General features: G+C 37.3%; 1 protein-coding gene across 1 annotated transcript in view; it reads left to right on the top strand.

Annotated features, from left to right (window-relative positions):
• DOK6 (docking protein 6) overlaps positions 1 to 24,339 on the top strand; it is a 277,534-nt gene that overhangs the window by 80,161 nt on the left and 173,034 nt on the right. The window contains exon 2 of the mRNA XM_074355477.1: positions 3,474 to 3,581. Coding sequence (XP_074211578.1) covers positions 3,474 to 3,581 — 108 coding nt within the window. The remainder of the gene's footprint in view (positions 1 to 3,473; positions 3,582 to 24,339) is intronic.

Below are 24,339 nucleotides of genomic sequence, written 5' to 3' on the forward strand. Positions count from 1 at the left end.
TCCTAACCTGGATCTCCCATATCTTTCTTCTCTTACCTCCCACCACCCTCTCTCTCTGCCCTCCGCACTGTCCTCCTGCAGTTCTTGGAATAACGGTTCAGGCAAGCTCCTGTGTGAGGGCATTTGCTCCTGCAGTTCTGTGTTACTGAAGCACTCTCTCCCCACTTGTCTGCATCACTGCAGACTTCCTCTAATGCTGAAATGTACGCTTGTGGATGAGCCTCCCCTCATCCTCTCTCCAGGGCGTGTAGCACCACTGAAAAATACTGTTTACAATTGCACTTATCACATGCCTACCCCATTGAAATGGAAATTCCAAGAGGTAGAACCTTTGTTTCTGTAAAGGCAGAAAGGTTTGGGGTTTTTTTATTGTTACTGTTAACAGTGTTTTTTTTTTAACCTGTATTTTTTTTTTTTTTTAGTACTGTATTGACAGAACATAGTTCTCTCAAATATGTTTTTGAATGAATGAGTAATTCTAGTATTGAAATATATTTGACAGCAATTAAATACAAGCCAGTATTGAAAGCTCATATCTATATTGAAAAGATAGCTAAAGTGAAACTCATCAGTGTATTAAGCTTAATCCTGTGTGTTAACTGCTCTTTATAAAACCAAAGTGTGTCTTTCAGTAGTGCTGCACACATTGTGTGAGAGGAAGAAGACCCAGGACTTAAGTAATTGAATTTTCTCATGGCCTAAGCCGGCAGTAACTGTTTCTGAATGGGCTTTGCTTATTGTTTGTTTGTTGTCTTGATATGATTCTCTGATACACAGTCATACATAAATAATTGGATTCTATACTCCAAGTTCTCATTAATACAGTATCTTGCTTCCAGATGGGACACAAATATAAGCTGTCCCAGATATGCCACTGTCTCCAGTGTTCTTTAAAATCTCTAGAAACAAAGTTTCTGTGACTCCGTTTCATGTAATGGACACTCAGGTTTGGCAACTCCTATAATTAGAAATTCTTCCAAGTTTCTAACCAAGATCCTATTTGAAGTTTAAGGTTCATCAGATTAACCTCTTGTGATGGGACAGGCCCATTAAACTGACTTTTGGTTAAGTTAAATCTCAGGAATGGGTGCTAGATAAATAACATGATTATCGTTGCATGCCTAAGTGGGAACACTTACGCTTTCTGACTCATGTTTAACTGACTCTTTGGTAGAAGATAACTGTAGTCACACAGGATGGGACATTGCAGTGAGTATGTTTGTGTATTTCCATGAAAATTACCAGGTTTCTTTGACATCACCATGGTTCCTGAGCTATGGCAGTAAAGTGTATGGGGGAGAGCATTCCTCTGTAGGAAAGAACAGAAACCATATTACCAGGGCTTCTGGTCTCAATTCTGTTCAGAGAGAGTCTTCCTATCTCAGCTAGCATTACGAACTATTAATAAATAATCAGCATATAAATATTAATAACCTATGTGCATCCCACTTTGCAAATGATGTGTTTATTGCCTCTGATCTCTCCAATTTCCACTCAGATTCATGTAACTTTTTTTCACTTCCACAATACCACTACTACTGCTACTTTGCTAATAAAATCAAAAAAGTATCTGTTTTCGTCGTCTTGGGCTGCTGTAACATAATGCCAGAGACTGATTGGCTTGGACAACAGACATTTATTTTCTCATAGTTCTGGAGATTAGAAGTCCAAGATCATAGGCCAGCATGGCCCGGTTCTGGGGCGAGCCCTCTTCCTGGCCTGCAGACGACCCCCATCTCTGCATGCGCACATGGCCTCTTTTCTTGTGACAGCATGGAGAGAGGGCAAGCTCTCTGGTGTCTTTTCTTATAAGGGCACTAATCCCATCCTGTGGCCCGCCCCCCATGACCTCATCTAACCCTAATTACCTCCCAAAGGCCCCATCTCCAGATCGCATCTCACGGGGGGTGAGGAATCCAACAAACCATACACTGATGTTGTATTATCCATATTTATACTGTATTTTAAAGTATTGTTTTACTTTGGGGGTGGAGATCCGAAAGGGGCCAACAAGTAAGTAAACGACTAGAACACAGGGTGGGAAATGCGAGCATGTGGAAGGCACAGCGGGAGCTCCCGAGGAGCGGCTCAGCGCCCTACTTCCAGGGGCGTGGTTAGGAATCTCGTGACAGACGGAGGAGGCGCACGTCCAGCAGGTGGGGAAGGAGAGAAGGAGCCATGCACCCACGTGCGCTGGAAGGGCGGGCTGTCCTTCGTGTGCTTCCCAGAGCCGCTGGGAAGGAGCCAGGACAGGTGCCGCGAGTGAAGTGAAACTGGGTGCTTGTATTTATTCTGCCCTTAGAGTGAGAGGGCTTCATGTGACGGTTCCGAGAGTGCCTTTCAGCAGGAGACACACTGTCTTCTAGTGAGTAAGAAACAATGCCCACGCCGAAGGAATTGTATCCTCTAGCCTGTGTTAGTTACAAAACAAAACAGTACAGCAACTTTGCAGTTTAAATGAAGGAATAGAAGAGAAATACGGTGATGTGAGTTTCTGGCTCTAAAGAACGTAAACGCCAGCAAAGATACGCATTTCTATAAAAATTTGAACTAGGGAATTTGCCTTTCTAGACCTCTTCAGTTGTCGAAAAGAGACTCATTTTATTGCTGTGACTTAACCGTACCTGTGGGGGGAGGGTGATACGGTGGGCGTGAGGTGACAGTCTGAAGAGCCAGTAGGAATCAGTCCTGTAAAAAAAGGGTGAGGTCCAGAAATGAGGGTCTGTGCTTGTGCAATATGAAGCCCTGCCTTTTGTTTTAACCAAAGCTGAATCACTGTGATTCAGCAGATGTGTGTTCAAATCCTGACATTCTCACCATCTTTACCCTAAAATGGAGATAACCGACCCCAGATAGTAGGTATGAGGATTAAGAGTATTTATAAATTCAAAAATGTATTACACATAATAAGCATTTAGTAAATACCAGTTACTATAAAAGTATAGAAGGGTTAGACAGATGTGTCCATTATAAAAACATCTCTCTCATTTTCTAAAGTAATATATGAGCATTTGGGTTTGTTTTTTTTTTTAATTAATACTGTAAGTTAATTTTTAAATATGATATTTTTTCAAAGATAGAAAATTGAACCTTATGAACATGCGTATTCACCCTAGTAAACTGTTACTTCATTATCATGGAAAACTGAGTTGTCTGTCACTAGGATAGTGAGAATAAATATTTTATATGGTGCTGATACCCAGATTATAAAGACGATAGAAGCCAATACATTGGAAAATGTCATAACATAAAATCTGTGCACTAAAAAATTTCATTTTTGTATTTAATGTTGTTTTTTACCTTTACTGTAATTTTCACGACCAGCATGCCTATGACTTCCCAAGTTTCTTCTCTCTGTCAGTTAAGTATGTTTTAAAAAATTACTCCCACTGGATCAGCTGAGTAGATAAATTCCTAATGGTAGCAAACTCACATAAAAAGATAGATAATAGAATTCCTTTATTTGCTTTCAGATTTTCAGACGATGCTGGCTGGTTTTCAAGAAGGCATCTAGTAAAGGACCCAGAAGGCTAGAAAAATTTCCGGATGAAAAGGCAGCGTATTTCAGAAACTTTCATAAGGTGAGTCACAGTCTCTGGAATCTCTGGGGAATAACTGGACCCTTGGCAACAACTGTGGAGATGTTTCTGTTGACAGATGAAATCTGCAGAGGCAGAAATGCATAGCCGGGATAAAATGTCCCTGTGCTGATCAAATGCAAGTTATTTTTCTCCTTTATTTTAATCATCTGCTGTAAATGCCAGTGGTACCTCTGCAAAATGAAAGACTCATTTTTATTGCTACTTTGCAGAATGAGATGACTCATAACTCAGCCAGATCATTTCCCAAGGTGCTGAGTAGGCATTTCCCCTCTGTTCAGGTTAATTGTGCATTTGTTACTTTGATTTAAACTGTGGGCAATGTTCAGGGGATAAAACCATCGAGGCTGGTGTTAGCGGTGTTAATGATACTGTGAATGCACAAAGCACTTGCTGTTTACAGCATAACAAGAAAGGGATCCTCATGTGTGCTGGTGTGGCATATTCCTAAGAATTAATTTCCTAAGAATTAAAGGTACTTAGCAAGAAATCACCGTAGAATTATGCTAAATATGTTATCTTTGGTGATAAAGTCAAAACACAGCTAAGTATTTGATAGCAGTATGAAGAATTCATGATCAGAATGCAGAGTCGTGGCGCAGTATTGCCTTCTGGTAGAATGCCCACACGTAAGCTCGGGGAAGACTCTAATTCCTCACCATTGGTAATACAGAGTAAGTTACCCTGATACTGTAATGAGGTTGTGGAATTTATTTTATGTGATAGATAGTTCTGATTTCTTCTTTTATTAAAAATAGGATGCTTGCCAGGAGTGAGGGGAGTGGGAGGGATAAATAGGCAGAGCACAGAGGATTTTTAAGGCTGTGAAACTACCGTTTATGCTATGCTAATGGTGGACGTATGTCATGATAAATTTGTCCAAACCCACAGAATGTACACCACCAAGAGTGAACCTTATTGTAAAATACGGACTTTGGGTGATTTATGTTGTGTCAAAGTAGATTCATCAGTTACAACAAGTGTACCGTCTGGTGGGGATGTTGATAACAGGAGGCTGTGTATATGTGGGGGGCAGGGGGCGGGAGGGAAGTCTCTGCACTTTCTGCTTAATATTGCTGTGAACTTCAAACTGCTCTTAAAAACAAAGTCCATTAAAAAATAGATTATTTGACCATAATGTGCTACCCAGTCCTATTACACAAATAATTAGCAATCATTTGTATTATATTTGAACCTATATTATAAGACTTAAAATGTTAATTACTTCAACTCTGTATGAAATATTCTATATGTGAATATAGATTTACTATCAGAGAGTCCAAATGTACGGTCCTGCCCAGCCACTTACAGTAGCTCATGGGTTTGGTTTTCCCATTAGTACATGGATTTTAAAATTCTTATTTTACATGTCTCTCTTTAAGACTATTTGAGATAGAGTATCAAAAAACAACCAGCACAGTAATGCAGGTTCTAACAACATGAAAAATTATTTGTAGCCTGAAATCATATTGGTATTTTATATCATGATTATGATTGGGGCAGTAATTTTAAACCTGACCTAATAAGGAATTGCCAGGCTGTGAAATGTGAGACTGTGACATTTAGTTTTTGAGTAAAAGTTTGAAAGACTGAGTATAGTATATGTTCCGTGGATTCCCAGTCAGGATGCCCGCGTGCTGGTCAGTGCCACATCCCGGCTGCACGCGCTCTAGCCAGCGCACCTGGAGTTCATGCGCTCATGACTCTGCCATCTTTCACTTGAAAACTGGAAACAGAACCACCTATAAGGATTAGTAATTCAGACACAGGAAAGTACAAGACGTCTGCTTTATGTCGGGCACTGGGCTCCTCACTGGGGATACAAGATGCACAAGGCACAGTCCTTGCCCTGCAAGAGCTTATATTCCAGTGCAAAAGACTCACATCTGCAGATCAGTTCATTCAATATGAACGAGTCTTAATAAATTGAAAAAAGTTGAGGTCCTAAAGAGTACGTTCTCTGACCATCGATGATTTAAATTAGAAATCAATAATAATAAGTTATCAAGTGAACTCTAAATATTCGGGAATTAATGTATTCTAGGAGGTCATAATCAAAGTGGCAATGAAGTCACAGAGGCTATGAGCCGATATTCTAAACTCAAAGACAGCAGAAGCGCAGGTGTTGGCAGGTATGGAGTGTAGCGGTACCAGTGAGCAGAGGGGAATGTATAGCTTTCAGTTTTCACATTAGAAAGAGACAATATGTAGGAGAAAATGTCAACAACAGAGATACCAAAATAACAGTAGAGAAACTTTGTAAAGTCAATAGCTGTTTCTTTGCCAAAGATACAGACACAAACAAAAGAACACTCACTTGATAAACTCTTAACCAAATTTATCGAGAAAAAAAGAATTAAAAGAAATCAAAGATGGGGAATAGTAGAGGGGCTGTCTCTACAAATTCTACAGACGTTAAAAGGCTGGTAGGAGTGTATTGCGAGCAAATATAATTCAAAAAACTTGACAGCTTAAGCGAAAAGGACAAACTCCTTGAAAGACAGACTACCCAGGCTCATTCAGGAGCTCAAGATCTAATAAAAGTTTGAACTTACAGTTTAAAACTTTGCCACCAAGAAAACTTCAGATCCATATCATTTCACCTGTGAACACTATGACATATTAAAGGAGAAGAAAGAATCTACATAAATACTTTAGGGAAATATGAAAAGGGGGAAGCTCCTTCCAACTCATTTTATCAAACTGATATTATCTGAAAACCACAACAACACAAAGACATGAGGGGACAGTGACTGATCGATATCTCTGCAAACCAAAAAATTTTAACAAAATATTAGCAAATTTAACTTAATAACATATTAAAATGATAGCGTGTGATCAAGTAAGATTTATGATAGAAATACAAAGTTGTTTTAACATGTGAAAATTGACCAATGTAATGTAGAATTAAAGAGAGAATATATCATAGGGTCCTTTAAACGTATACAGAAAGGCGTTTGACAAAATTCAACAGCTATTTATGATTTAAAATGCTCATAAAATTAAGGACAGAGTGAACTTCCTTAATCAGAAAAAAGCATCTAACAAAAACCTATAGGAAAGAAAACTGTTTCTGTTCTTGGTGACATGATTGTTGAAAATGTCCGATCATCTTTAAAACAAGTGCCGGAACTAATGAATGAATTTAACGAATGATATTTTATAATAGTTTGCATTTTTTGATAGTAACAATTTGACACTTGATAAATTTAAAATTTTTAAAACGAACTAAATTTGCAGTAGTGCCAACAAAGCACAGACAGAACCTCTGCACTGAAAACTATGGAACATAGGTGAGAAAATTAAGAGAGGACCCAAATAAATGGTGTGATATTAAGTTTTCTTAGATTGGTATATTCAGTACTGTTAGGATGTCACTTCTCCCAAAATTGATATGTAGCATAATTTTTTTCAAAATTCCAGGACTCTTTCCTTGAAGATATTAACAAGCTTATTCTATATGGACATTTGTATGACCTATATTAGCCAGTGCAGTTTTAATAAAGAAGAACAAAATTGGAAGTTGACAAGATTTTAAGACTTACTATAAAGTGATAGAAATCCTGATAGTATAACTTTAGCAAAAGAATATTTGTGTAAATCCGTGGGAGGGAATAGAGAGGTCAGAAATGAACTCAGACATATACGGTCAATTGCATTTTGACAAAGGTATAAAAACAAGTCAATAGGAAAAGAAACTCTTTCCAGCTAATGGTGCTAGAACAACTAGATGTCTGTGTAATAAATGAACATTGACCTTACCTCACACCATACATATAATAAACTCGAAACAGATTATTGGTCTAAATTTAAATGCCAAATCTGTAAAATTCCCAGTAGTAAATAGAGAAGAAAACTTTTTACACCTTGTAATAAGCGAATATATCTCAGGACACAAAGTATAAGCCGTAAGAAAAAAAAAAAAAAAAAAAGGTAAGCTGAGCCATACTGACATTTAAAACTTTTTCTCTTCAAGCAATTCAGCTAACAAAATAAAAAGGCAAATAAGTCTGGGAAAATGTGCAGACATTTCTCTGACAAAGAGCATGTATCCAGAATTCTTAGAATTCAGTAATAAGATAAGCAACCCAGTATTTAGAAATGAACAAAAGATGTGGACAGATATTTTCCAAAATAAGATATATGAACAGCAAACAAGAAAATGAAAAGATGCTCAATATCATTAGTTATCTTTAGAATTTAAATTCAAACTAAAATAAGATACTACTACTCATTCATTAGAGTGGCTAAAATGATGAAGACCGAAACTAACCAGAGTTGTTGAACTCATACATTACTGATGGAAATGTAGAATTTTATAAGCACTTTGTAAAACTGTTGGGCACTTCTAGGAATTTACCCTCCTCCCCAAATGAATAGCGATGCCCAGATAAATACTTGTACAGAAATGTTTATAGTAGCCGTGTTCAGAATAGCCGTAAAGTGGAAACAGTGCAAACAGGACAATGAATAAACGACTTGTGGCACATGCATTAGGGGAATACATCTACATGATAGAAAGGAAGGACCTACTGATATACATAATGGCAGATGAATCTCAGAGTCGTTATGTTGACTGAAAGACATCAGACCCAAAATAATACCTATTGTGTAATATTATACTTGTATTTGTAGTCACAAATCCATATTTGTAATTACAAAAGTCATATCATCGGTTGCCTGTCTGGAGGGAGGCGTAAAGGGACGGATGCACTGCAGGTGAACGTACGGCGCTTAGGGAGGGGGTAGAAGCATTCTTTATATTTACTGTGGTGGTAGTTTAAACGGTGCATACAGTTAGCAGAACTCATTCAGCAGTTCCCTTAATTAAATAGTTGCAACTTATCATGTATAAGTTATTCTTCAATAAAGTTAACAAGGAAAAAGTTCATCCTAGAAAACAGACTGTTGTGTATAATACAGCATTGTTAACTGCGGTCCCCGTGCTCCTCAGTATTACTCATCCCACCTTTTGACCAGTTATGATAGACATGTTAACTAACGTTGTTGTGATAATCATTTCACTATATAGATGGATAGATGGATGGATGGATATCTATTACATTGTATAGCTTAAACCTACCCAATGTTAAGTATTGATGATAGATTAGCAGTAAAGTTGGAATAAAAAGGAACCTTAACCATGTTACCCACTGGGTAAGATTGTAGGCTCTGGAGTCTAGCTTCCATGTTTCACAGTTGTGTGCACTTGCATAAGCTGTTAAACCTCTGTGTACCTAATTTTTCTCTGACAGATTAAGATGTTGATAGTGCCTACCAAAGAGAATTACTGCAAGGAATAAATGGTACTATCGCCATATAATGAGATTAAATATAACTAGATGTTTTATAGCTAAGTGTGTAGCTACTTACTTGACAGATAAGTTGTAGCAAATGTTAGCTGTTACTCCTCTAGGATAGATGTGATGGTTTCTCTGATGACTGTGTTAGTATTGATGTTGGAGGTCCAAGGACAAATCTTGGATACGATTTGTGAAAATGTACAAGGGCATACTTACGGATTAAACGTTGGGTGTAAGTAAGAAGTAGGTTTCATGGCGGTTTACGAGTTTAGACTTGAGCAACAGAGATAAGGATGGCACAGTTCATGAAGATGGGAAAGAAAGAAGAGGAGGCTTTGAGCAAAGATCACAAGCTTTCACTTAAATTTGAAATGTCTATTAGGCATTCAGACTAAAATGTCAAGTAGTCAGTTAGATAAACAAATGTGTGCAGGGGGTGGGGGACGTTGCTGATGGTTATTCATTTGGCTGTCATTGACATATTTCTAGTACTTTATTCTGTAGCACTGGATAAAATGTCCTTGGGAGAGAATGAAGAAAAAGGAGGTAATTAACACTCCAACACTTAGAGCATTAGCAGGGGGGAGGAGCCAGAATAGAAATCTGAGGACAGCAGGCAGTAAAATGAGAAGAATAGCATTAAGAGGAAACCATTGGTATCATATTTTATAGTTCCATATACATTTTAGGATTATTTTGTTCTCGTTCTGGGGAAAATGTCATGGGTAAGAAACGGAAACAAACTCACAGACAGACACAGAAAACAAATTTATGGTTACAAGAGGGGAAAGCGGGTGGGGGAGGAATGAATTAGGAGTTCGGGATTAGCAGGTACTAACTACTATACATAAAATAGATGAACAATAAGGTCCTACTGTATAGCACAGGGAACTATATTCAATATCCAGTAATAAGCCATAATAGAAAAGAATAGGGAAAAGAATATATATATGTATAACTGAATCACTTTGCTGTATACCAGAAACTAATACAACGTGGTAAATCAACTATACTTAAATTAAAAAAAAAAATTGTTTTAAAAGAGTAAACCATTGGAAACCAAGAGAAAACTGTGTTAAAAAGTTTGAACAAATGGTCATCTATGTCTACTTTGAGAGATTGAGAAAAGTGACAGAAAACGGACCATGGATTTACAACACAGAGGACTTTGGATGCTTTGCCATGAGCTGTTTCAGTGAAATATGGGTGCTTATTTCACTTGGAGTAGTTTACGCGATATTGAGAGGTAAGAAACGGGCCGCCAGTCAGGCAAGTTTTTTCAAGACGTTTGGCTGTAAAATTGAGCCAATGTATATATAGCAGATACGTTTTTTTCAAATATGACATCTATTGTAACACACCTATATGCCAATGGGAATAATCTAGTCGGCTGAGAATGTGATGATGAGAAGGTTCTTGTGTGTAATGACGGGGTTTGGTCTTTCCCAGAACCAGAGAGCATTCATTTTAACAAAGAAGGAAAAGAATGACTGCAGTTACAAGTAGGTTAAAAAAATTAATGTTAGAAAACTATGACTAACACTTTTAAAAACATACACACTTTTTGTTTGTGAGCTTTCTCTCTGCAGCCTTAAAATTAAGTCACAACAGATATGTGGAGGAGCACAGTGAGAACAGGAATAATTCATCCTTTAATAAATAACTGAACAGGTGTCATTGACTATAACTCGAGATTTCCTAAAGCACTTAGGTAACCAGATTCAGGGTGTGTGACAGCTAACATTTACTCCTCTCATGGCGGTGTTAGGAAGATTAAAGGTTTTATTACTACAATTTATTCTTCATAGCATTTGGGAAGCTAATTCAGTTTCCTAGTGATTTAAATTTCCTTTCAGGAATTTTATTTTGTCTTTTTCCTTCAGTGATTGTGAACTAAATAACATTAGAGCGGCCCTGATATGAAAGAATAATTTGGAAATGACTCATCAGTAATAAGAAATCTTAGGGCCTCTTTCAGGAAAGTATGTAAATAGTCTCTTATTTTGACTCTATTTTAGCTAGTTTTGCCTAATGCTTCAGTGGCTGTCGTCTTACAGGTTTTGGGTAAAAAATTAGAAGCTTTCACTTTGTACACGTTAAATTTCAAATGTCTGTTAGGCCTTCAAACCAAAATATTTGTGTCAACCTCACTACTCTTCTTCCTGCAGTCTTAACTAGCTCCACGACACTGATTTTTACTTTTTTTTTTCTTAGAATGTTCAGCTAGCATTATTTAAATGCTCTTTTATATCTCTTCTCTTACTCTGTAATGTGACTCTTTATCACTCACCTGTGATCTGTTCTACCTGGCCATCAAAATTATATTACCATTAAGTGGCTCGGATGTTCCTAGAATTAAAGTAAAAACTTGCCCTGTAAATATTTGCTTTCACTGGGTGAGATAAGTAACATAGAGGTGCATTTTGCCCCTGAGTAATTGCCATGATGCTACAAAGGAAAAGAGACCTGCCCTGTGTATTGGGAAGCAAGTATTAAAGCCAATTCAGTATAACAGACAAAATACTATTTCAGTATAATACATGGTTCTGTGAGACTGTGATGTCTAGGGACAGGACAGAGAATGAGGCCCAGAAGATGAAGAAGATACAGATGCTCTTATTTTTCCAGTGGGGACAGTATTTGCCCCTCTCCTCCAGGACTGTTAGGAGGCATAAAACTTTTAAAAACAGTATTTGGAGCAGTCAATACATGCTGGTCATTATCATTATTGTTTTAAGATTTTACAATCCTAGGAAGTGAGTTTTATAAAAAGCTAACTATAATGAGCTATGATGACGTGCAGTTATACAAGTGTAAGGGTAGAGTTAATTCTGACTCTCAAAGTCAGGACTTTCCAAAGAAGGTGAAGGTCAAGGGGCTTCTTAAGATAACTGTTTTGACAAAAGAAAATAATGGAGAGGAATGCATTATATGAGGAAGAAGAAGTGTGATTACAAGTCCTGAAAAGTCACATTGCGTGGTTAGCTGAGGAGAATTTGAGGAATCTGTTGGTGAACTCTGAAAGGAGGGCTGCAGTGGTGGAAGGTGGGCTCTAGGGAGCTGAGTGGGCAGGTGAAGGGTCATGAATTCCTTACCCATGAGTTTAATCTTTAAGCAACGGAGCAGTTGTGAAGGGTTTTAAATCATTTTTCATATCTTTAAGCACATATTTAGAAAAAAATAATTTGTGTGACATCACATCGCATGGGTAGGATAATAGACTATATACAGAGAAACAACTTAATTGAATATTATAATGAAACATTCCCACTTCCCCAAAATAGACAACAACGTCCTGAGTGGAGAAACGTAAAATGAAAGGAAAAGAGAGACTTTGGTGACATTTTCCAAGTAAAGTAGAATTAAAAAGACAGAGTAAGTGATGACATAGAGGGGAAATGGAAGAGAGAGACCTAGGACTTGGTATCTTTTCAAGACTGGGTGAGGGATGAATGGTCCCAGTTCACGGAGACTGGGTGATGAGGTCATTCTTGGCATACTAGATTTTGAGGTATTTACGTGTGATATATCCACGTATATATTTCATTAAACAATTAGAAGTGCAGCCAGATTACAGTGTGGTTGCCCAGGAAATCTATCGAGTAGAACGAACGTGAGGGTGGGTGTATATCAATGCCTCTCTGTAAAAGCCTAATCAGTATAAAATAAAACCCCTTTCTCTAAAAGGCACAGACTTTAGTGCCAGCCTTATGGTGACATCTAAGATATTTCACAAGTATTGTAACTATGAATTTATCAAGAGTTACAAATCAAGAAGTGGATACTCAACTGAAAAAAAGACTGGCTATTTCAAGGAATGATAGAAAATTATGAAAAGACCCATTTAAAATGAGGAGCTGCTAATAGAGTAAATGTTAAATCCTAAACAGTAAAATTTATAAAATGTATAGTAATTATCAAGACTCTTTAAATGTACTCCTAACTGAAAACTGTAACAATTCTAAAGAGGTAATTGTTAATTTTGCCAAAAATAGTTATCAAAAATACTGACATTTGCAAAGTTGAAAGAGGGAAGACGGAACTTTGGAGACCGTGTGTGTCCTGCCCTTCTCTGGGCTGCCCCGCCTATAGGGGCAGGGATGTGAGTGGTGCTGAGAAGGCCTCCCCAGGGGTCAGATGGGAATAATTCTTCCAAGGCCCGACAACCGTCAAGGCAGTAAAAACAATCACAAATGTTTGTGATGTTTTTTTCCTGAAATATATTGTTGCTCCTGCAAAATCAAAGACTGAACCATCACTTCCCATGGCTTTTTCCATTCATATCATTATGAATTCTTTTGTTCAGAAGTGAACATTGGTGACGCTCTAAATTTCTCTTATTTTCGTCTAATGGTCAGATAACTAAAGATGTCTTTATGGAAAAGGTGGGCGTTTTTAAAATCGTTGTTTTCCCTTGAGTAATTAATGGTCAGTCCAAATATTGGATCTGCAGAATTGGAAAAAGATTTCATTTTCAAGATGGCTTAAAGAAATAGACTCCTATGGATTTCCCAAACTGTTCTATTTGTTAATGTTTAAATACTTTAGACTTTTGATTAATCAGTTATTTTGATATGCCCTAAAGTCTGCCACAGTGCTCAAAAGCAATAATAAAAAAAATTAATCAAATGAATGAAATATTTCCAACCTAAGTGAGGGATTTCTGGAAAATAATCTAAGGATACAATTATTTTTTTAGCAACTTTAACTTAATGACATGTTTTATCTGGAACATACATATTATAAAATTTATGAGTCTTAATGGTCTCATTTAGACATTTGATATGTTTACTGTGAGAGATCTTACTGCATAAATCAATTTTTGTATGAAACTGCAATAAAATGGTATATACTTTTTTTTACTTCTTGGTAGAAAGAAATTTGAAATTCAAATTACTAGCTGCTGAAGGAAGTTATTAAAAATGCATTAGGATTGAAAATGTAGCTGTATATAATTGTCATAACAGATATTCAAAACAAATTTATCCTCAATGAAAACTGAACTAAAGCAATTTACATAGAATCAGCTAATAAATTTTCCTTAATTTTCTAAGCAGATGAAAAAGAAACAGTTTATAGAAATTTTAGTAAAGTAAATATGAGTGTCATCTGTAGGGAGTAAAATATAAATAAAACCCCTTAGAAGGATGAATGAAGGTAGAACTATGTCAAGTTTCAGTTCTACTTTGCCAGAAAAGTGATGCCTGTGTTAGGTAGGACCAGTCTTATTTCCAAATCCCCTATAACCTGATATTGAAAACAACACTTTATTCTATCTGCTTTACTCCTATTTGGAGTTGTCCACATTTATCTATATGTAAACATCTGGGAGAGTTGGGGAAAAGATGAAGATGTCTTTATAAAGAAGAGTCACCTAGAAAGATAGCATGTCCTTAGAGCTAGACGCAAAAGCTTTGGCAAGTGTGGAAACAGCACATGCGTACAGTGTGGGGTCTTGAACATTTCATTCTGACTCCTTGAAGAAATAGCTAAGCGCATGGATGAGCACACACTTGGTGTACTGTGAAGAGTGATCATAGGCTTGGTGTCTCCTGAAATACCTGCCAGAAGTTCCCAGAGTGATGATCATTTATTCGGGTTAAGGCATGTTATCCATTTGTTCATTGTTTGTATCATTTGTTCATTCATTTATCCATCTGTAATCTCTTAGCTTGAAGAGGTCTCAGTTTCTTGAACATAAGCGCCTATGGACACACACACTGGTTCCTGGGACAGTCACCATTAGTCCATGATCATTTATTGATTATCTCATGATATCTGAGCCCTAGTGTTGGTCCGTCAGGGAAGACTCATAGACATGGAATAGGAAAAGTTGGTTTTATGTTGGATAAGGTGAAGGGGGGAGATGCCCAAGGCTGGATGTACCTTCACTGATGAGATAAAGCTCTCAGGAACGAGTAGGAGAAACCATGGTTTCAGACCTTTGGATGGAGAGGATTTGTGAAGTTGTGACCTCAAAATAATAGGGAACTCCAAGGGTTAGACTTGATCTTTGTAAAATTTGAGTCAAGGTCACTTGAAATTTTACAACATCTGAGATATCTCCAGTAAGAATCATTCCGTGTGGTTTAAGGAAGCCATGGAAAATCACTCAGCAATCAGCATTTTTGTTTATGACCTATGGCTCCATAACATACCTTTTCACTGAGAAATACAGAATCAGACTCTTAGAAAATATCTGTATGGTTAAATCTGGGCTCAACTTAGAGTAAACAGCAGTATGATTTATGTCAGAAAAATTAGTCTTTAGTCTACTTTTTAAAACTATCCATGTGTGTGTGTATTAGGCAATCATCTGCAGTGATACTCCATAAAAAAAAACATAGAATGATATAAACAATGTCTTCCTCTCACTTTCCTGTCTATAAAATGCAAATAATGTCATAGCTCAGAAAGTGAGATGATATTTTCAGGTAAGATAATATGTAAATGTAAAACAGTTATGGCTGCAAGTCATTTCTGCCTCAGATTTTCCATCTTTGGAACCAGGGAAATAACCCATACCAACTTTAGACAAATTTTGAGGCCAGTTTGCATGATAAAGTAACCTGTAATTTCAGACAAGCCATTTTATGTGGTAAATCAGACAGTAATTTGAGAAAGAGGATTCAGTAGCACAATTTTGTTGTGATATTATTTCCATCATTTCTGAAGCATTTTTATATTTATTTAATGGATTTACATCCAATGACCTTAAATTGTTATTTCAGAATATCATCAATACATTTTGGGTTTTTTTAAATCTCTTTTTTACCCATTAACACAGTCTGCCCAGTTGTGTAATATCTGACAGATGCAGCAGGAGAAATGCTAACTGCATAATGCTCACTGAAGATAGATTATCTCTCCACCATCAGTGGCAGGTTATATATTACACTTCAAGTAATGAAGGTGTATTCATTTTAACTTACAATTTGAAGAGTATTTCAGTGAGACTTAATTCTTGAATTATTACTTTGTACCTTACTGTAAATATCTATGTAGCATCTTTTATTTCTTTGATATTATTTTCATCATTTTTAAAGCATTTTTGTATTTGTTTAGTGGATTTAGATCTAGTGCCCCTAAAATAAATATTTTCCCCATTTCTTTGGCAACAGAGAGAAAAAGAGGAATTTTAGGTGTTATGCAGCTGTTTCCCCCTAGTCTTCCTTTTCTGTATCTTTAAATCAAGTGAATCATGTTTAGAAATCCAGTGTACTGTAAAATTAAAATTTAATCTGATTTGCAGTAGTTGGTAATTCTCTGCTAATCTCTTTTGCACTTTCATAAAGTTTGTCTTGGTACGGTGGAAATTGTCCTTCTAAGCTTGGGGCTACCATGATAGTCTCCTAGTCTGAGAGCTGGTACAGCTGGCTCTCTGATGGTGGACATAAAAGTCAGCTTTCCTGTTTCATTCCACTTCCATCTTACAAGTAAACTGATGTGGTCAGATCCATTATTATCCCCAAAGCTTGGATCTTTTATGTAGTTTAATCATGAATAAAAATTGAAAAGTAGTTTTCACTTTTTGTTATTGCATAACAAATTACCACAAACTTGGGAGTGAAAAAAAAACACCCATTCATGAGCTCACAGCGCTGTAGGTCGTAAGGTGCAGTGTGGCTGGGTCCTCTGCTGAGGGTTTCATGAGCCTGTAGTCAAGTGGTCAGTCAGACTGAGCTCTTACCTGGTGGCTCTGGAGAAAAATCTGCTTCCAGGCTCCTTCTGGAGTTGGTGACTGCAGTTCCTCACAGCTGGAGAACTTTATTTACAAAAACAGGTAGATGTAGATTAAATTTAGCCCATAGGCCATAGTTTGCCTACCCCAGATTTCAATCATTAATAATTGCGTTTTCTATTACTTGAAGCTGTATATTTTTATCTAAATAAAAAAGCATAAATAATCCTGAGTATCATGTCTAGATGCGGTTATGTAGGTAAACAAGCTAAACATGATTGGCAGTTTACTCGTGGATCTCACCTCGAGTTGGTCTCATAATAGGAAAGTAACCAATTTCTTTTGGCTTTTTTATACTCTTTGGAATTGATATATATTAAGAATCATGCTAATACTCTTTCCCACTCTGTGTCCTTTACTAGAGAAACATATTTGTGCCCATTAGTTACGTTAAGAGTTATCATATACTAAGCCATAGACAGTTGAGCTGAAGACTGATTCAGGGCGTTGGTAAGTTGTGATGGGCTTGTAACTGTTCACAGCGGTGGACCTGCTAGAATTTCCCATCTCCTTCAGTTGACTTTTCTTTGAAAAGTGGATATTCCTCCTTTCCTCCCTTCTTTTCTTTTCTGGTCTGATAGAACTCATCTGCAAAGCTTGATTAAATTACGATTACTAAGTTAATGGGTGCTATCATCATTCTAATATTTGATTATTTTATTCCCATTTCTTAATCCCATTCATCTTTCCTCCTCCATAATCGTTATAATGAGTTTGATGGGAAACTTTATGTGAATCTTATAAGTGTATACTGTTGATTTCTTGAACATGCCCTGCTTTGTTAATTCACTTAAGTAACATCGTATTGTAACTTACTAAGTTTCTTATTTTTAATTCATGCTACATTAAGGCTTTTTTTAAGACCTACTTGCATTTCTATGTGTCCATTTTGCCAGTTGCCTCTAACCGTTAACATAATACCCAATTGCTTGCATCCATTATATTTTACTTTTCCATTTTCCTAGTGATAGAAACTAGATTGCCAGCGACTTGTTATTACCACGAACAATGCAGTAATTAAGATTTTTGTGCAGTGTCTCTATGACCCAGTGTGAGAAATTTTCTGGGATATGTAAAAAGAATGAGATCATTGCGTTAAGAATATGTGAGTACTTAGATATGTACAACCAGATGACTTTCCAGAATGCGGCTTCACTCAGCACATCCACTGGGTACCTGAGGGTCCTATATTCTCACATTCTCATTGGTATCTTCCATCATTGAGTTTTCCAAATCTGTTGGGTGTGAAGTAATAGTCAATTGGTTTTACCCTACATTTTTCTATCCCCAGTGAATCTGAGAACTTTTTCCTATGCCTGTTTGCTTTTAGAGTTTATTCTTCCAGGAACTGCCTGATCTTATCATTTGTTCATATCACACCAGAGACCCTTTATTTTTCTTGTTGTTTTATAAGATTTTCTAGTCTATTCTAAACACTAGTCTCATTCCAATTTTAGATGCTATAAACGATTTCTCACCTCTGTCGTCTGTCTGTTCATTTTATGGAGTCCTGCATTAAACAGAAATCTGAAAATGTAGATATATTCAAATCTGTCATGAGTTGGGCTTTTCAGCAGCTTTCTTTAAGAAATGCTTCCCTCACCATGCGTCACAAAGATGCCATCCTACGTTTGATTAAGTTAGCGTTATAGTTTGCCTTTTGTCTGTCCGGTGTCCAGGTCTTACATGGAGTTAGGAATTCCATTTTTTTTAAATACTTAGGGACCCAGTTTTCACTAGGCCATTTGTTAAATGAGCTATTCTCTCAATTATTGTGATGATGTGTATTTTAGACACACACACACATTTTTCTCTGACTTCTCTATTCTGTACTGTCTCCTCGTTCTTGTACCACTCCTGCGCCACTTGTTTTAAATGACTGCTGGATTGCGTGATGCTGTGGCATCTGGCATGACAGTTGTTTCCCAAACATACTCAGTTCTTAACTTTCTAAAGCTGCCTTAGCAATTTGTCTAAGAACATGGAATATTCTCTTTACTCAGCTTCTTGTTTAAGGCTTAAATTTTTCTCCAGCCAAATCCCAAGATACTTTATAGTTCTTCGTGTTTTTGTGAAGGTGTTGTCTTTTTCTTATTAATAATTACCAGGGTAGAGAAATCCTGCTGATTTTTTGTTGTTGTTGCTGACTGTATTTGACGATGCTGCTAAAAGCTCTTGTTATTTTAATAGTTTATTTTTCTATTGATTCTGCTAGCATTTGTATGTCAGTGACCATACTGTCTGCAAATATTGATAGTTTCATCTTCTCCTTTCTTAGCCTTTCTTTTTTCCTTTGCTTATTGTCCAAGACCTGTGTTGCACTGAGACACTGACATAGAGCATCCTTGCCATGTTTTCAGCAATAAATGGACTGTGTCTGGAACTTGTGCATGAAGTAAAATTAGTTTTGGCATATAAACTTTTAAGTAAAGATAATTCTTTTCTATACTTGATATAGTAAGTGTTTAATTTTTTCATAAAAATTCGAGCTTTATCAGTGATATTTTTTGATGTGCTACTTTCAGCATCCATGTAATCTTGCCTGAGAACCGAGTTTGGTAGTTTGTCTCTGTGGCCAGGATCTGAACTTGGGTACCATTCAGAGAACGTCTTAACATGCGAGTGGTTTCTCTCAGATTTTTCTATTCTTGTTTCCAGTTGGAACTCAGATTGTGATACTTTGAATGGCTGATGAGCGTTGGCAGAGTTTATACCTAATCATAGTGCCTTTTGAACAGACGCAACAGCATTTTTACAGCTGTTGTCAGTTTGTCATTCATGCCACTAGACCTTGATCTTCTTTCCATACCGTTTTCCATCTTATATATGTTAGGTCAGCAATCCTCGTCAATTTGTGGTAACTGTCTCCAGCTGTCAGGTGTGTACAGTTAACATCGAACTTCTTTGTTCAACAGGTACCTATTCCTGTGTTTTGATTCCAGAAATGCCAGCAAGGAGCACAGTTACAAAAAGCAGAGTTAGTAATGACATGCTTAAATATTAACCGAGAGCTTTCTAGTTCTGGTGAAAATTACCAGCAAGTCTCTGATTACAGAAGAAGTTTTTGCAAAGAGATGTTCAGTCTGTGTGCAGAAGTTGGACAGGAGTCCCCTCATATGTTCCTGTAGGGAAGAGAGTGGCTGTCACCAACAGTCTTCTCCAGCTCTCTTGACCTGCTGTTTCAAGCTAATGGCAGGCCCCCATAGTGATACTTTTCTGTTCCCTGTTAATATGCCCAAACCAGTAGAGACCACTTGCTATTGGCTACATGGAGCCTATAAACAAGGCAAGGGATAGGACAGGGCCACCGCCTCTGGAGCATTGCGAGCTTCTCATCTGGGCCCTGTCAGTGCCTCTTCTGGGCATGGATTCCCTCCATGCTGGGGCGCTGGTGCCCTAACTCAGTTACTTTCCAGCTCCGCATCAGGTCAGCCTTGCTGGTGGCCCCCATCAAATGTCAATAAATTAGTTTTCTATTACTATCACTGCGTGTGCCCCGGGACCCCGACCCTGACAGGGCTCACCGGTGGGAGCACTTGCCCAGCGGACCTCCCCCTCCCCCTGGGCTTCCATGAGCCATCTTCCTGCCTCTGGGGAGCCACATTACAGGACTCGGTCGGGTTCTGGTTAATCAGAAGTACAGAAGGAGGAAACGTATTTAATACCTTTAGGTGACTCAAAATAAATACAGATACATTCTTCGCTTTTTGAGAAACTAGTATCTTACTAGAGGCGTGGGGCTCTGTACAAATTTTTCATGTTTTTCTTTCTGTCATTTTAACTTCATTCTACACGACTGACTTTAAACAGAAATTGGGGCTGTTCATCTTTAAATAACAGTATGTAATCGTGTGGGTTTCCTGGGGCTGGCCTAACAACTACCACAGATTTGGCTTAACATTGGGGTAATTTATTCTCTTCACAGTTCTGGGGGGCCAGAAGTCAGAAATCAAAGTGCCAGCAGGCCTACACTCCCTGCAGAGGCTCGAGGAAGGTCCCTGCTTGCCTTTTCCAGCCTCCAGGAACTCCTTTGCTTTCATCGCTGCCCTCACACTTGCATGGCTGTCCCCAGTGTGACCTGTCTCAGAGCCCCCTCTGCTCTTCTCTTTGAAGGACATTGTCTCTGGATGTGAGGCCCACAGTAAATCCAGGATAACCCCCTCTCAGGGTCCTTCACTTAATTATACCTACAAAGACCCTTTCCCAAATAAGGTCACATCCAAAAATTCTGGAGTTTAGGATTTGAGCATATCTTTTGAGGGGGCCACTGTTCAACCCATTACTGTAATTAAAAGATTTAATGTTGTACATCTACTAAGTGAAGTCCTGGAAGCTGTGGGGTCTCTGTTAGTATCTGTGTGGCAAAGCTGTGACTCTCAGAGGGAGAAAGACGCTAGCGCTGACTGAGCTGTTTCGAGCCTTTTTGTTCTTAGAGTCGGTGAAACATTATTAGACGTGCTAAATTTACACACGTTGCGAGAGGGAGGGAAGGAGGTACCTAGATTTCCTGTTTTGTGCATTTTTCCCTTTGTGCTAATATTCTGCATTTCTAGACCTGAATAGAGAGTTTCTTTTTAGTTTTTTGTAATAGACAACCTGAAAATAATTTAGGAGTAATGAGGTCGTGAGTTTTTCTGGGAATCCTTTCTCATTGCTAAAATCTGAGTCTCTTTCATAGTTGAATTCTCCTTCCTGTAATGATTTCTCGATCAGCCATTATTTGCCATTAATAAAGAGTGTGGATTCCAGAGCAATAGCTGTCGCATAAATCGATGGAAAAGAGCACTGGTGTGAGAAGCAGCAGGCAAGGCCCTGACTCTGGTCGTGGCTTTAGCTGCATGACAGCCACCCAGAGAGGGACAGCCGGTCCCCACTGTTAAGTGAGGCGAGCTCAGCTCCGTGTCTGTTTCATCGGCTAGGATGTTTTTGGCTGAAAGTAACAAACCCCAACTCAAACAACCTAAAGAAGAGCATTATCACCTATTACAGCATGTCCAGAAAAAGACAGTGGCTTCAGGGGTGGCTGATTCAGTAACTCTTGCTCCAGAATGAAAGTGAAGGACCTGGGTTCTTTATTTCCCTTTCCTAGCTCTGCCATCCTCAGGGTTGCCATCATCTTCGGTCCAGTAGAATGATAGCTGTAGCATCTCTGAATTATGATGTCCACACTGGACACCATTCCCTGAGTAAGGGGGCTAGTTTTGTCTGGAGGCTACAGTCAGATCAGAAAACACTGATCAGAGGCCACCAGAAGACTTCTGTTCACAGCTCACTGGTTGTATTTTGGGTCATCTTCTCTTTCTTAAGCTAATCCCGAGCAAGGAGACTCTTACCCTGGGAATAACAAGTTCTACGATGCCACTAGGGGTGAGAGAGGCCTGCCAGGGCACTGGGGCTGCATGGTGTAGGGGTGAACAACTGAACCAAATCATATTCTGTTAAAAATGAAGGAGCCGGAACTGGATGCTGAGTAGCCAGCCAGCAGTGACTATTACAGTTAATTCTAACTTGGTGTAATTTTATCCACATTATTTTTTTCCAGATGATGCATTTCATAATGCAGTTTAATATTCGAGAGACCCTAAGTCTTTCAAAGAGTTAAAAGACTAAACTTGTAATTACTGATTATGAACATATTGGGATTGTCAAATAGTAAACGTGGGAGGTCGATATCAGAGCACATAATATCTGTCACAAGGAGCTTGAAGAATGAATTATATTGATTTTTTTTTACAGTGGTACACATTCATATTTTTCAGTGACAGGAGACAAATATAAGGAAGCAGCTGTTAGAAAATTGGTATAAATTTTATTGGAAGGAAGCAATTATAAAATTTCTATGCAAATGTTATGACCAAAATACTGAAACATACAATGTGTAGGGTAGAACCAATATTTAAATTACTGTTATGAAAGCTTAGGGTTCAAGCTTTCAAAAGAGATTGAGATGTAGTAAATGAAGTAATTTAAAAATTCAATAAAATTTCCACCTTTTCTCTTACTGAAAAATCAATATTCTCTATCCTAATAAAGTGAGTTTTATTATACTAACTTCTAAAATGTACTGTTCAGTTCTCAAAAATCCAAACTCTGACTTAATTAAAACCACCATAAGAGATTAGTAAAATGTCAGGATTGATAAGAATATTACTAAGATTAACAAGAAAGAAACAGACAGGTATACCAAAGGAACAGAATAGAGAGCTCAGAAATAAACCCAAGTGTGTATCATCAACTAATTTCCAACAAAAGGGCCAGAAACACATAGTGGGAAAGGGATAGTCTCTTCAATAAATGTTGCTGGGAAAATTGTGTACTATGATGCAAAAGAATGAAATTAGACTGTTCTCTTAGGCCATACACAAAAATCAACTCAAAATGGATTAAAGACATAGATGGAAGATCTGATATAACAAAACTCCTAGAAGCAAACATGGGGGAGAAAGCTCCTTGATGTTGGTCTGGGCAGTGATTTTTTTAGATATGACACCAAAAGCATAAGCAAAACAGCAGAAATAAATAGGACTAAAGCATTGTATTCTTTACCATCAACCCACCCAAGTAAGCAAATAAACATGCAAAACATATGCCCATTTTATTTTCATTTTACTTAGAAACAATCTTGATGAAGCAAGAAAATTATTAATTTAAAAAAAAAATCGAGACCCTTAAGTGTATCTTTTTAATACTGTATGTAAAAAAGAAATAAGAACTCATAAAACACATCAGCTATATACTGACATACGGTAATTATCTCTAGGAGAAGCACTTGTGTGATTGTTGATGTTACAAGCAAAATGGCTAATTTTTTCAAAGGACACTTATTTTAATGAAAATCTGATTGACAAACTATGGGCATTCAGACTTGAACATTTCTCATTTTCTCAAAAATGAATTAAATGAGCCAGTTTTCAAGAAAAACAATTGACAATATATATTAGTAATGCTGAAATTTTAAGTTTTCAAGTGAAAATTAAAATTTGAGAATCTTGTGTCTGCATTCTTGAGCTTGACAGCTTCTCAAAACAGATTTTTTTTTTTTTACTGGACGTCAAGGGTGATGTTAATGAATATTTTTTATATTGGTAATGAAATATGTCAATATTTATAAGATCTTCATAACTCAGTAAACCAGTGTTTCACCCATAATCAGTCAAAGTTGAAAGGAGACATACGGATTTTAATGCAACGGAGTGTAAGAAGTGTATGACGTGATGCCAGATGCCCCATGGTAATGACCTTTAGAAGATTGTCTGTTTGGAAATAGAATCAAAAAATGTCTACAGTTGTCTGAAAATACTCTTAAGTTATTCTTCCCTTTTACAACCTCATACCTGTATGAGACCTTACTTTATGGATATACTTAATCAAAACCATATATCACAATAGATAGAATTCAGAAGCAGAAATGAATATTAAGCTGTCTTCTATTAAGCCAGACATTAAAGAGTTTTGCAGAAATGTAAAAGCATTGCCACTCTTTATTTAAGGAATTTTTATATTAAAATTTTATTTGTGTTACAAAATGAGTTTATTACTATTCTTAAACACATTAATAAATGAATATTGAATAATTTATAAGTACTAATACTTCTTACAGTGATCATTAATAGATGTAATCCGCATGAACAAAGTAGGACAGGAGAGAAAGGTTTGGAAGCTGTCTATATATTTTTTCAACATATGCTTTAGAAAT

Source organism: Camelus bactrianus, chromosome 30 (assembly GCF_048773025.1).
Source record: "Camelus bactrianus isolate YW-2024 breed Bactrian camel chromosome 30, ASM4877302v1, whole genome shotgun sequence".
NCBI classification, from domain to species: Eukaryota; Metazoa; Chordata; class Mammalia; order Artiodactyla; family Camelidae; genus Camelus; species Camelus bactrianus.